This window comes from Lemur catta, chromosome 1 (assembly GCF_020740605.2).
Source record: "Lemur catta isolate mLemCat1 chromosome 1, mLemCat1.pri, whole genome shotgun sequence".
NCBI lineage: Eukaryota > Metazoa > Chordata > Mammalia > Primates > Lemuridae > Lemur > Lemur catta.
Window position 1 is genome coordinate 159955195 of NC_059128.1, and position 15366 is coordinate 159970560.

The 15366-nt window shown below is 36.5% G+C and overlaps 1 protein-coding gene across 1 annotated transcript in view; it reads left to right on the forward strand.

Moving 5' to 3' along the window:
- The window catches only part of EFHB (EF-hand domain family member B), a 51209-nt gene that overhangs the window by 15767 nt on the left and 20076 nt on the right, over positions 1-15366 (forward strand). The window contains exons 4-8 of the mRNA XM_045538138.1: positions 175-355; positions 2687-2797; positions 7588-7717; positions 11840-11923; positions 12507-12574. Of these exons, the coding sequence (XP_045394094.1) occupies positions 175-355; positions 2687-2797; positions 7588-7717; positions 11840-11923; positions 12507-12574 (574 nt within the window). The remainder of the gene's footprint in view (positions 1-174; positions 356-2686; positions 2798-7587; positions 7718-11839; positions 11924-12506; positions 12575-15366) is intronic.

Genomic DNA, 15366 nt, shown 5'->3' on the forward strand with positions numbered 1-15366 from the left:
ACTTCATAATCCCAATTCCAACAGTTCATTTGAAGGTAAGCAAAGCCAATGATGATAATGCAATGGTTTTCCACAATCATATAGTCTCCTTTCCCCAGTTATTGATTAGGTTTTCAGTTTTCAGATTCACACTTTTTTTTGTTGATGCATCTGTGCATTGTATGATTTCTTTAGGCAAAAACATTGATAAACCCACAGCCTATTACCACATTTCAACAGAAAATTAAAGATAAAAAAGAATCTATATATTTTAGCAATCAACGAGCACCATTAGGAAAATCTCATGATCAAGCACCAGGATTACCTAAAGGAATGGATATAATCAATACGACATTTGGGACAGCAGTCATCAGAGGTAGTTAAAAACATAAGGGGTGGGGAGAGGGTGGTACACTAAGTCTTCTTGGAAAATAGGATTAAATATTACTTTGGTGTTGTGTTTGGTGATGGTATAAATGATGATTCAAGAATGAAAGATTAGATTATAGCAAGAAAGTTAACCTCAGAACCAAAATCCAGCCAGGCATGGTGGCTCATGCCTGTAATCCTAGCACTTTGGGAGGCTGAAGCAGGAGAATCACTTGAGGCCAGGATTTTGAGGTTGCAGTGAGCTATGATAAGGCCATTGTACTCCAGCCTGGGTTATAGAGTGAGACCTTGTCTCAAAAAACAAAAACAAAAAAACCAAAAATCCTTAGAGATTATGTGTGCCAAGGCACGATGAATTCAGGTATTAGAATGAGAAACAGTGAGCAGAGTAGACAAGGTATAAAGACAGGACAGAGACTCAGAAAAGTTGGCTTTGGGACCAGCTGTGAGGGCCCTAATCCCTTCTCCCTGTACATTAATCTGTGTGTTTTATTTCTACCAATGCATCTGATGTTTTCGTGACTCTTAACTCTTTATGAAACAGAGTTTCATGACACAAATCAGTTTGGTAAATACTGTACACCACGCTCCATTCATGCAGATCCATGAGATACACTTGTGTATTAACCGAACACGGGGCAAAGTGTATAGTTGGTCTCCACTCTGATTTTGAGAGGAAGCAGGGGACATCTTTCAACAAATAACAACTTATCTTGGAATTGGTCACAGGCCATTCTTTCTTTCGTAGGCCCAGCTTCCTGCCATGGTGTTGGATGCCTTTCCTTACACCTTTTGAGCATTTCTCCTCAGTCTCTTACGCCTTCCTCCAGGGGTCTTAGGAGATCTCAAATTTCATTTTTCTTTATCCTGCAGAGAAATTCAGTTTTCTCATTGTCTTTCTGTGTCAATTAAGGCTCTACTCCAGGAACCTTATCATCATTCACCAAAAGGCCCATTAGATTATTTTCTTTAAGGTAGTGACATCTACTCTGGAGATAAATTATGCTTTGGAATTCAAAATCTGCAGTTGTACCTTATTGCATCAGATCTAAAGTTAAAACTTGTACCATGAAAAATGTATTTTTTTTAACTCCTGCTGTTTTGTTTTGTTTGAAGATAGGGTCTTGTTCTATTCCCTAGGCTATAGTACAGTGGTGTCATCATAGCTCTCTGCAACTGCAAACTCCTGAGCTCAAGCCATCCTCCTGCCTCAGTCTCCCAAGTAGTTGGGACTACAGGCACGAGCCACCATGCCCTGCTGAAAAATTTTAAAACAGATAAAATATCTTTTTCTTTTTTTAAGTAGGACTAAAAAATTCTATTTATGAACTGTTAGTAGATATGGTATTACAGTAATTATAACTACTTCCTAGGATTAGTTTATTTAATGTGGAACGTATTCTCTAGATATACCTCATTTAAGTATGTAAAAGAAGCAATTTTCAAAACATATGTAAGTGTATTCATAGGTGTAATGGTTCATATATCAAAAAGAAGTACTGCTTTGCAGGATTATTTTGAGTGGGATTACCTTCTGGTGTAAAAACTATTAGTTTATAGACCTCAATTCTTGGCAGAAAGACCAAAAGAAAAGAAATACCTTAATCTATGTTGTTAGGTTGAAAGGGAAGAGTGAAATTGTAAATGGAGTTACATTTAGACATTATCACGTCACACAATTAAAATCAAAGTTATTCACTGTACACAAAACTGGCGCCTACCAGTCATGGGAAAGTATCTGTTAAATAAACATCTTATCTAGGTTTAGGACCAATCAGGAAATTCTTCTTCCTGATTCCAGTGATTTCCCTGTTACCTCTGGCTACACTGAGAATGGAGATTCAGATTTAAACAGACTCAAGGTGTGTGGTTCAGTCTACACTTGCCAAAATTTGCACCATGGCTGCCCCATAGGGCATCAGGGTTTCAAATTTGTGATTCAGATTTGCTTAGATCATCTTGAGAAGTCTGGCACAAACTAAAATAAAAATTGTACAGAAATTCTTAGGATCAGGAATTTAACTGGGCTTGGAACATGGCTCCTGAAGACTAAATACTTAACACATACAGAGTTCTAATGTTCTTCAGAGTTCTGAGGCGTGAGCCAGGTCAAGTGACATTCCCTAGCACAGTAACACCGAGACTACGTTTTGTCTTTCTTGATAAATCTTCTTTTGTGTTGGCTTTGTGATCTCCCAGATCTATATAGCTTATGCAATCAGCATACTTCATTTGTCATTTGTTCTAGTCAATATGAATACATTGTAAATAGATGAAAAAAATATCTTAAAACTGATTTTATTAATTCTTGCTTCAGAATTCTCTGCCAAAGATGTGGTGAATCCACCAAAACCCTATGAAGAAGTATTTAAAGAAGGAAAGGAAGGACATGATTTGTATGTTGTTTCTCACAATGATTATTATGTGGGTAAGTGTCCTCCAATGCAAAATGGGCCTGAGGATATGGGACTCACAGATTTGTGAGGAGGAATAAATTAGATAATGTGCATATAGTTAAATGCCTGGCATGTAATAGGTGATCAGTACATCCTAATTTATTGTTATTCATAGCATCATAAACCCTGATAGCTGGGAACATGTATACTGATGCATTTTGTATGTAAAATATAGAAACATGTATCATTAAAACGAAAAAGCAGCTAAGAAAGGTGAAATGTTAACATCGTCTTGTTTTGCTTTAGTGATTTTAGGTTTGAAATTACTGTTCATATTCAAATGTCAGGCTTATTTTAAATGCTTAGTTTTGTATGAAGAATACTGGGTGACGGTCAAGTGCACACATTTTTGAATCTGATAGATCAGGTTCCAATCCTACCTCATCCATTTACTATCTTTTAGAACTTGGGCAATTTACTTATCTGATCGTTATCCATTCTTATCTCTTAAATGGGTATAGTAATATTGTGAAGATCGAGTGCATACAAATGCCTAGTGTAGTGCCTAGAACATAGTAAATGTTCATAACAGTTAGCTATTATTATTATTAAGTGAGCTTGTCTACTAGTAGCATATTACTAGAATTATTCTATAGTACAACTAAAAGGCATTAGATGTTTACAGTGCTGAAAATTACAACTAATTGCCAATATGCTAATGCTAAGTAGAATCTTGATATAATCAAGGATTGAGAATTAGACTCTGATAAATGGTCTGAGAAAGCCCATGGACTGTGCGTGATTCATGAACTCAGTCTTCATTAGCTAGAAGCAAGAGCTGCCCTTCACTGCAGTGCAACAGCCCCTCTTTCTTGCTCCTTCTTTCTTATTTCTTTACTTTTTCTCCTCCACTGTTCTCTAACAGCATACTCCCTTTGTGTGCTCTTCCTCCCACTCTTCTGTTCATAGCTGAGGCTTGTCTCCTACTCCCATTGCTTCACTGTTTGGTCTGCCATTCTTTTCTTTCATAGCCAATCTCTGCGGGTTCCCTACACTCCCTAATGTGTTCCCAGACCCGAGATTGTCTTTACCCTCCCATTCAGACCGTCCCTGTTTCTCCCCACTCCAACACCACATTCCTTCCCACAACCTTGACTTGTCTCCATATCTTTACCCCTTCTACTTTCCTAGACCTCCCCAGCCCTTCCTCCATCCCTCCCTCCCTTCCTTCTTTCCTTTCTTGTTTGCTCCCTCCTTCCTTGTCTTCTGAAAATATTTTATTTGTGTTTTGAAAAAGTTTAGCATCCAATGCCTTTTAATTGTTTTAAAAAGAACTATGTTAATGAATGTATATACCATATAGACCACCTATAATGAGATACCTTATAAGCATTTAGCAGCCTGAGGAAAATTAGTTTTTTTTATGTTTAGAAGAGCTCTAATGCACCATGACATGACTGAAATTACCTTCATTTGCTGTTTTTTTCCCTTCCTTCCTGAGATGAAAATTTGCTGGGTTTTATGGAAGTTTCATTAGCCTCTTGAAAAATAATAAAATCTAATCTTTTTAATATTGCCTTTATTTTTTCTTATAGGGAAATTATGTTTATTTTTTATTATAAAAATACATAATAATTGTAGGGAATTTAAATATCATTAAAAAATGAAGAAAAAGTAAATGTAACCTAGAAATCCCATTAGCCAGAGATAACAGTGGTTGAAAAATTAAACATTTTTTTCTAATTCCATTTATTGAGCCATCGAGCCATCAATCCTTAAATAAATAGGATAATATTCTCCATGCTTTAGGGGAACTTGCTATACACATTTTAGTTTTTTTTACTTAAAATAATATATCAATGGCACCATTCACTAACAATAAATGTAGATCTATAACATCTTTAAAATAAAATTAATTTTAATCATTACTAAAGTGATGGGTACATCTTTTATAAAATGTAAGCTATATAGAAAGTGTGTAATATACAAAAAAACTCCCACAATTCCCAGTCCTCTACAGATGATACTTTCATAGATGCTTTTCTTTGCACATTTATATATATATATGAGTGTATGTGTGTGTTTTGTTTCACATCATATATACTTTTTTGGAATATATTTTCATGTCAGTGTCTATACTGTATTTTTCACTATTACAAATATATATCGTTTATGTAGTTTCATAAATGTGATCTGTTCTTGCCTTAGGTTACATTCCTAGACTTCTGAGCATTTGAAAATTTCACTCTTAGAGCCGAACTGTCAGCTCAAATAACTGCCCCAATTTGTCTTCACACCCAGTGTATAAGAATTTCTATTTCCCCACACCCTTCCCAATAGTGGGCTTAGCTGATCTTTATTTTTGCTTAACCAAGAGACAATTACAATTTCTCATTACTGTTTTTGTTTCCATTATGTGGGTTACTAGTGAGGCTGAATATCTTTTCTCCATCATTTTTTTTTTTTTTGGAGACAAAGTCTTGCTCTGTTGCCTGGGCTAGAGTGAGTGCCGTGGTGTCAGCCTAGGTCACAGCAACCTCAAACTCCTGGGCTTAGGCGATCTTACTGCCTCAGCCTCTCGAGTAGCTGGGACTACAGGCATGCACCACCATGCCCGGCTAATGTTTTCTATATATATTTTTAGTTGGCCAGATAATTTCTTTCTATTTTTTAGTAGAGATGGGGTCTCACTCTTGCTCAGGCTGATCTCGAACTCCTGACCTCGAGCGATCCACCCACCTCACCCTCCCAGAGTGCTAGGATTACAGGCATGAGCCACCGCACCCGGCCCTCTGTCATTTTTTTACCCTCTCAGTTGTTCTCTAGTTTCAGTCCTGCTTTCTTATCTAGAAATAGAACACTAATACCACATCAAGACTTGAAAAGAAAAAAGCACAATATTTGATCTTAAATAAAAGGATCCCTCTGTTGGGTTCTCAGCCCTCAATCACCCTTTGAGTGTTTCTAATATGAGGTAAATAATTACAATGAAATATGAAGGTTGTAATGCTCTGATAGTATCATGGAATATTAGTGAGAACAATTACAAAAAGCCAGCCTCTCAAATCTTAACATAGTGGAAAGTACTGCTGGGGTCCAAAGCATTGCTAGACCTCGCCTGACTTTTGTTACAGCGGTGGGGCCTGCATTTTTCATTGTTAGTATCTTTCTCCCACATCATTTCCCTTTTTACTCCCCAAATATTTTTTTTGAGACAGAGTCTCACTCTGTTGCCCGTGCTAGAGTGCCGTGGCGTCAGCCTACGTCACAGCAACCTCAAATTCCTGAGCTCAAGTGATCCTACTGCCTTAGCCTCCCGAGTAGCTGGGACTACAGGCATGCGCCACCATGCCTGGCTAATTTTATATATATATATTTTTAGTTGTCCATATAATTTCTTTCTATTTTTAGTAGAGACGGGTCTCACTCTTGATCAGGCTGTTACTCCCCAAATATTAAGGACCTTTGCCCATTTTTAAATTGAGTTATATGTTTTCTTGCTGTAAAGTTGTATGACTTGTTTTTGAATATTAATCTGCTATCAAATACATAGTTTGGAAATATTTTTCTCCAATCTGTAGATTGCTTTTTCATTGTGTTGATGGTCTCCTTTGCTGTTCAGTAGCTTTTTAGTTTGATGTAGTCCCATTTATTTATTTTTGCTTTTGAAGCCTGAGCTTGTGGCATGATAGCCAAGAAATCATTGCCAAGGCCAATGTTAAAGAGCCTTTCCCCTGTGTTTTCTTACAGAAGTTTTATGGTTTCAGGTCTTAAGTTTAGGTCTTTTATCTATTTTGAGTTAATTTTTGTATATGGTGTAAGATAAGGGTCTAATTTTATTCAAATTTCTCTAGCACCATTTATTGAAGAGATCATTATTTCCCCATTGTGTCTTCTTGGTGCCCTTGTCGAAAATTAATTGATTGTATATGTTTGGATTTATTTCTGGACTCTCTATACTGTTCCACTGATCTATGTGTCTGTTTTTTAAAAATTTTTTTGTTGCCTTTTGTTTGTTTTTTTACTGCGTCTATTTTTATGCCAGTACCATACTGTTTTGATTACTATAACTTTTTAATATAATTTTAAATCAGGACGTGTGATGCCTCCAACTTTGTTTTTCTTTCTCAGAATTGCTTTGGCTATTCAGAGTCTTTTGTGGTTCCATATGAATTTTAGGATTGTTTAGGATTGTGAAGAATGCCATTGGGATTTTGATAGGGATTGTGATGAATCTATGTTTCTTTGGGTAGTATGGACATTGTAAGAATATTAATTCTTTCAATCCATGACCATGTAATATCTTTCCAATTATTTTTGTTCTCTTCAATTTCTTTCATCAGTGTTTTATAGTTTTCAGTGTGCAGATCGGTCATCTCCTTGGTTAAATTTATTCTTAAGTATTTTCTTTTGGATTTTATTGTAAATGAGATTATTTTCTTGACTTCTTTTTTGGCTAGGTCACTATTTTTGTATAAAAATGCCATGTATTTTTGTATGCTGATTTTGTGTCCTACAAATTTACTGAATTCATTTATTAGTTCTAACATTTTTTTTAGTGGAGCCTTTGGGATTCTTACATATAGCTTTCCTAATACTGACAGAAGGAACTCTTGTATGTAGCACCCCACTAGTCTCCCAACTCACATAGGGGAATGCTTCTGTCATCTGTAGCCAAATCTGTGCAATTCCTGCACTGCTACAATTTCATTTTCTGTCCCACTTTCATTTTCAATGTCAATGAGAACATAATGTGCTTTTTGAAAGATAAGGTTATTTGTGTTACTTAAGTCAGAAGTTTTCCTTTTCTACCCCCCAACAGGAGAAGCAAAGAATAGAAACTATAACCCATCAAGTTTCCATAAGTTTAACTTATATGGAGTCCCAACACCACATTTTAATGATGGAAGAACCATGGCAAAAACTTTATATTGGCTTCATGAACTACAAATGTAAGTTTAATTGTACTGTGTCCAGGAACAAGTGTTCAGATATTTGACATTTGGACTTAAAGTTTATTTTTTAAATTTATTTTTTGAAGAGGTGATACATTGATATAGTTCAAATATAAAATTAATAGAAAAATATACAATGAAATATCTTCCACTTCTGAAACCTAGTCTGTCCAGTTACTCCAGAGATAATCATAATACTGTTTTTTACTGTTATCATTCTAAAGTTACAAGCAAATATAAAGACATGTATTGATGTTTTAAATGTATGGGATCAACTCTATATATGTTTCTTAAACATAACAGGCTTTCAAACCTCTACCAAGATGGTTATAATTGACCTGTCATTTATTATTCAGCTTTGTTTAATAGTTATTTGGGCACATGAGCATCTAACTCAACTTTTGCTAATTGTAACCTTTTTATGTTTTTATTCCATATGTAACTACTTTCCTAGAAAATTAAAATGGGGTCCTTAGTTTTTCATTTCTTGTGTTATATATCTGAGCCAACACTTAAACATTGGGAGATTGCTCGTAAAAACCTAGATTTCCTGTAATGCTTAAAACATCAGAAGATTGTAAATAGTGGTGTCCCCCAAAACTCCCTAAAAAAGATTGTCCATGTCCTAATTCCAGACCTTTGAATGTTACCTCATGTGGAATAAGGGTCTTTGTAGATGTAATTAAGTTAAGGATTTTGAGATGAAGAGATTATTCTGGATATCTGGTTGGGTCCTAAATCCAGTGATAAATATCCTTAGAAGGGCAGAAGGAGATTTGAGTCAAAAGAAGAAAAGGCACAAAGAAGAGAAGGATATGTGGACATGGAGGCAGAGATTGGTATGATGTACCTGTAAACCAAGGAACACCAAGCAATGCCAACAGCCACCAGACATTGAAAGAAAAAAGGAATGGTCTGGGCTAGGTGGTGTGCACCTGTATTCTTAGCTACTTGGGAGGCTGAGGAAGCAGGACTGCTTGAGCCCAGGAATTTGAGGGCAACCTGGGCAACATAGCAAGACCCTGTCTCTAGGAGGGGGAAAAAAAGGGCAAGGAATGGATCCTCCCTAGAGCCTTTGGAGGGAATGTGGCCTTGCTGATACCTTCATTTCAGACACTGGTCTCCAGAATGTGAGCGAATACATTTCTGTTGTTTTAAGCCACCAGTTTGTGGTAGTTTGTTATAGCAAACTCATGAAACTACTACACTGGGCCTGCATTCCTGTATGTCAATGGTAGGGGTAGGTTTGTTGTGCCCTCTATCCTTTATTATTTTTTTCCTTAGAGACAGAGTCATAGCTCACTGCAGCCTGGAACTCCTGGCCTCAAGTGAGCCTCCCGCCCCAGCCTACCAAAATGTTGGGATTATAGCATGAGCCACCGCACTTGGCCTCTCTACCCTTTTTAAAGGAGCCACTGGCCCTCTGGGTTTCCATCGGCTTCACTGTGCACTCAAAGTTTACATTCCCACAGATATCCAACCTGTCTCACTCTTTTGCCTATTTTGTCCCCTAATAACAATAGTGACAAAGCACTTTATATATTATTAATTTAGTCTACCAAGAACTTCATGAAGTAGTAGACTATGCTTTTTATCCTTACCATTTTACAGATGAAAAACCTGAGGTACAAAATGGTTAAATCATTTGCCTAAGATCATGCAGCTCAGAAATACGGGGCTAGGAATGAAACCCAGGCAGTGTGGCTCCAGGGGTTGCCCTTAACCACTATGCCAGGTTTATAGGCAGGTTTATAGGCACTTGATTCTTTTTTTTTTTTGAGGCAGTCTTACTCCGTTGCCTGGGCTAGAGTGCCGTGGCGTCAGCCTAGCTCACAGCAACCTCAAACTTCTGGGCTCAAGCAATCCTCCTGCCTCAGCCTCCTGAGTAGCTGGGACTACAGGCATGCGCCACCATGCCTGGCTAATTTTTTCTATATATATTTTTAGCTGTCCATATAATTTATTTCTATTTTTAGTAGAGATGGGGTCTCGCTCTTGTTCAGGCTGGTCTCGAACTCCTGAGCTGAAACAATCCGCCCACCTCGGCCTCCCAGAGTGCTAGGATTACAAGCATGAGCCACTACGCCCAGCCTCATGTTTCCCTTTAAATTATCTACCTCCAAGGAAACATCGTTTATAGATCAGTGTTTTATTGGATCATACTTTCTGTACTTTGAAAATTCATTGGAATATTATTGCTAAAGTAGTAGAGGGATTCTTTATTCCTTTGGTTTGTCAGATTTTAAAAAAGAACTCACTACTTCATTCTTCTGTGTGATTTCTGTTATAAACTTGGAGTCAAGCAGGTTTGTTTACCTTATAAAGGCATCTAATTTTCTATGCGCTATTTAATGTAAATTTAGTGTACTCTCAACTTTTAAGTTTTCCTCTGTAAAACTATGTCTATTGACATTCTGTTTATGACCTTTGGTTTGAATGATCAGTTTGAGCCATCAGATGATAGACGTGTGTGTGTGAGGTGTGTGTGTGAGTGCATGTGTGTGTGCATAAAAGAATGAACTCACTGGCACACACAGAGCTTTGTCTGAATTGGTTAGTGAATGCTGTGAGGTTGTGTAATGACGTTGCAGTTCCTGATTTTCCGACGTATATGGTGACTCACAGATACTTCCTGTCTCTACCAGAAGCATAATCCAGGCACTTGTAGACCAAAAAGAGTCGGATCTGTGTGTTACAACCTTATTCTTACCATCCCTGCATGTTCCTAATTATGCCCCTTGGAGCTGATTTTTAGATTGTCAACTCCGTTTGTTCAAGTTATGGCCCTTAAACTGCCATTGATTTATCCTGACTTTACCCATGCTCTTTTATTATCCCTTTCTAACAAATGGGAAGGAAATGAAAACATAAGAGATGAATTACTTATATTTCTTCTTTTGTTTCTCCACAGAGTGTCACTCTTCTCCAGAAATTTTTTCAGCTGCTTAGTAGCTCAATAGCACAGGAAATACTTTTAAGAGCAAATGGAATTTAAAAATTTAACGTTCATTGTTTTTAGTCTTAGTGAAAACAATAGAGAATTTATTAATTTTAATGTCATTAAATAGTAGTGTTGTAATTTTAGTTCTCAAAAGAAATTTTATTGAATTAATCACAACAGTACAAGTAACAAAATTATATTACAGAAAATTGGCAAAATAAAATCACTCGTAATCCTGCCACTTTAATTCAACCACTATTATCATTTTAACATTTTTCTTTCTAGTGTGGTTTCCTATGTAGATTTTTACGTAGTTTTCACCACAGTACAATCGCATTTTATATCCTGCTTTTTCACCTAACATAAACCAATTATATACTGCAGTGTACTCTTCATAACCAACATTGAAAATGCATGCAGAGTGTATCCTTGTTAATGTGACATAATTTAATCACCCTCATGATGGAATATTTTGATTCTTTTCTTATTTTCATTATACTCAATGAGGCTACAAACCTTTATATATATATATAACTTTTTCACATTTTTAATTGTTACGTGGATTATCTCCTTATTATTGGTTTCCAGATGTGTATGAAAAGGCATAGACATTTTTGTGCTTTTTGATTCATATCGTCCAATTATTTCCAAAAGGATTGAATTTGTACCAGCAATCTACAAGTGTTTTACCTTTTTGCCAATTTACACATTCTCTCTCTTTCTATATATATGTTAACATTTGCTTTCTTACTAGGTTAGAAGTGGCACTTTATTATTCCTTTATTTTTATAGTTTATTACTAGAGAGTATGGTAATTTCTCCAAATATTTGCTTACTAGATGTGAGTTATTGGTTTATATCCTTTGGTTATTTATTTATTTGATGCTTAATTTTCTATTAGCAATTTTAGGAGTTATAATAGGGATATTAATACATTGTTTTTATTTACTAAAAATATTTTTGTTTGCTTACCTTATTCGTTAATCAAAATTTATTTTTATTATATAAATGATAGAAAAATGAACACATAAACCTTTCTTTTTAGCATAGGATTTCTTCTGAAACAGATTTGTTCTCTGAATTCTCAATGATACTATAGTATTCCTTACCACATGTATATCTGGCAGCCCAAAATACTTTAGGTAATAGAGATACCTGACAATTTTCTAACTTTGCAGGAAAAGAGGGGCTAAGGTTGTGTCTAAGAGAGATGATGATTTCAAAGAAAAGTTTCAACATAAACTTGGAAGAGTTTTAGATCCGTAAGTCAATGATTACCTTTAAATTGATAGCATCTTTGCATCAAATTAAAAAAGTACTCTTGTGATAACTGTTGGTTTGTGTTCTATTAGATTCTATTAAATGAGAAAAGCATTCTTTTGTTGTTAATCAGAGGAACTCTGTTAGTGTCTATAGAACTTGGGGTTGCAGGAAGATGGTGACTTCTCCAAAATGGAGAGGGCATTTGGAGAAAAGAGAGGGAGAATTTTGCATGAAATTTTATTTTGGGGATATCAAAAATTTAACTTACTGGGCTTACATTTTTCTCTGTCTTCCCAGTCTCTCTCTCTCTTGCTCTTTATTTATACTTCAGTAATTTTGCTTTGAATGTGTTCTATTTTTCCTTTGTGAATCTCTGCTACTGAAAGGCAGTGAAAGCATTCAGCCATTGTTAATGCAAGTCGAAGATCATACAAAAGATCTGTTGGAGAACTTTTGTTTGATTTTCATAGTTTGGCTATAAGAAAAAATATAGGTCACTAAGAACATATGGCAAACATATTTTAAATTCCAGGGATGCCATTTGGTGGGTATTTTAACTAAAGGATTTGTTTTCTTTGATAGCATTGCAGAAACAATGAATGTTTCCCCAGACCACACATTTGGAGCTTATCTCCGTCCTGAGGAGTATGGTAAATATACAAATTTTCTCCTTAAAAAACAAAAAAACAACCAACAAAATCCCCACAAAGTTATGCAGCTTCCACCAGCTCCTTTCAATGCTTCTAATTTTAAAAGCTTAATATGTTGCATTAACATTACTGAGAAAAATATGTAGCATAGAAAGAAAAATTTTTTTCAAATTATATTTGAAATAGGTACAGTTCAAAGCCCTTGTAACCAATACCTGAAGTGTAGTTTAAGGCTATGAATTTTATTTAAGACATAAATATGGCCCTTATTAAACAAACCAAAGTGAATTTAGGCAGCTTTTTAAATGAATTCAAATATCGTCCTGGGCTCTTGCTACTCAAAGTGTGGGCTGCAGTCTGCAACCAGCTTTCTCTGGGAGACTCTCAGCCCTCACCCCAGACCTATTGAATCAGATATTGCATTTTATTAATATTCCCAGATGAATTATAAGCACATTCATATTTGAAAAGCACTGTATTCTACAACCACATAATTATTAATAAGACTTACTCTTTCCCCCCCAGCCAGCCAATCAATCAATCCATTAAGTGATAAAAGAAACTTAATAGAATTTCATCTTTATTTCTAGGCAATCTAAACAGCAGATGTCCAAAAGCAAAAAATGTGCTATAGTTTATCAGGATTAGACTGTGTATCAGTGCTTTTCAACACCTGGGCTGCAGGCTACCTGTGTTAATATCATCCAGGGAGTTTATTATTAATAAGTATGTAGTTTCCTGAGACCCGTGCCCAGATATTGATTCATTAGGTTCTTAGGGACCCTGAAGTTTAAGAACCACTATTAAAAATATTTTAGAGAAATTCCATTCACTGACAATTAAAATAAATATTTATTTAGCTTATGCAAGATGGTGTTTTGGAACATCATTAATCACTACATTAGGAGATTATATTTTGGTTCTGTTTTTAGATGAACTGAATGTTTAGTGGATGCCTGTCTATCTTAGAGGCTCTTAATGTCTTTTGGATGGGGTAAGGGATGATTAGGAAACTCATCAATTATCCTGAAAAGCAAATAAGTAATCATGGTCAGTTGTGCCTATTTTAGGGTGAGCTTCATGTTGGTGGGGGCTCTGCCTTGCTGTCTGTTGTTTAGCACATGATACATCTGTCACCAATATTTATAGCATGAATTGATGAATTCAATGCACAGTTTATCATTTTGACAATTTAGAAACATTGACAAATTTCTTGATGATTGAGTGACATTATCTTTATATGTTGAATGATAAGTGAATAGTCGTATAAAATGAAAAGAAAGGACACTGACATTAACATTTTTAAAACTATATAAGTGTAAGCCTTGGTGCTGTATGGTGTAGCTGTGAAAGGGGAATAAGTCCTCTCTGAACTATTTTTGGAATTCATGGATGGACCCGGATTAACTCTACTCTGAGTTCTGGCCTTTTATAGATGCCATGTCAACTACTGGCATCTATTCTGTCGGAAGCTTTAGGGTTTGCCTGCTTCCCAGGGACATACTGGGCCTTGATTTCTTTCCTACCCTTACATAGGAAAATAAAGGCAGTGGCACAAGGAACACATCATCCCTAGGGGCTGGAGTTACTGAATACAGATGGCTCCAGGAAGAGTGCAAGGTCAGTGCCCAGCTCCCAGAATGTACCAGGGCAGAGACAAAGTGAAGGAGAATCCAGGGCAGGTGGGCAGTGATGCATCATGGGAGTTGGTTGCAGGTAGAGTACAGTTGTGGAGCCCACTCCATTTTTCTGACTGCCATGGTGTGGTAGCTAAGTCATGGGTCTCTCTTAAGACCAGAATTTATACTTCTGATTTCAGCTCTTTCGAAATGGCTCTTGGGTATTTGCAAGTGATTTTATATCAGCTTCATAAATATTCTCTCAGGCCAGGCCAGAAGAAGGTGCCGACATAGGTTTCACCTACCACGCAGTTAAACCTGGTGGAGTTGTGGTGAGAAAACCATATAGAGTTGAAAAAAAACAAGTCAAGTGATTATTTTTGGATGTTAATGGAGAAGAGAGGCCTCTAAAGATAAAAAATACTCATCCAAGAGCCATCTCATAGAATAAAGAAGACCTTCATTACAAAAAATAGCCACACAAAGGGTTTATATCTGAGGAAGGAGAAAAAGAGTGGTCATGTTTATTTGTCAGAAATCATCTCTAGCAGTTTTGAATTCCACTCCTAGAGCCTGTCTTGTGTCCTGTACACTTTAGGATGGTCTGATAGTAGCTGACCCCATTTGATGGCCTTGGTCTGAGGTACTTGCCCTGTCCCTGAAACCAGCAGTAGTTGTGGGCTTCTCACCCATACTCAGGGTCTGTCTTTAGAAACAAGATTTTTACTAGCGTGTGCATGATTAGCTCCTGATTTTATAATAAATAAGCAACTTACAGTTGCTATGAGTGCCTATGAAGGGACCCTTGACAGAGCCTCGTATCATGCCTTACTCAGAGTAGGTGTAAATATTAGTTGCTTTGAACTGCAACCAATGTTGCAATTTAAATTAATCCATCCAAGGTATCACAGTCAACTGCTAGCATGACCTTTCTCCAAGAAAGCTGAGAGTCCTGGCAGGAAGAGGAGGTATGTAGGCCAGAGGAAAATGCACAGAGGAAAAAGGTCTCCTCAGTGGCATCCAGCAAGTCACTGCATCTGAAGCAGCATGGTCCACTCTAGTTGGGTTTGTGGACTCTAAGTTCATGGATCTGTGGATGGAGGCAGGCCTGCAGTGCCAGTGGTGGTACAGAGGGAAGCAGAGCTGAGAAATGAGAACTAGGTGCAGACTGAA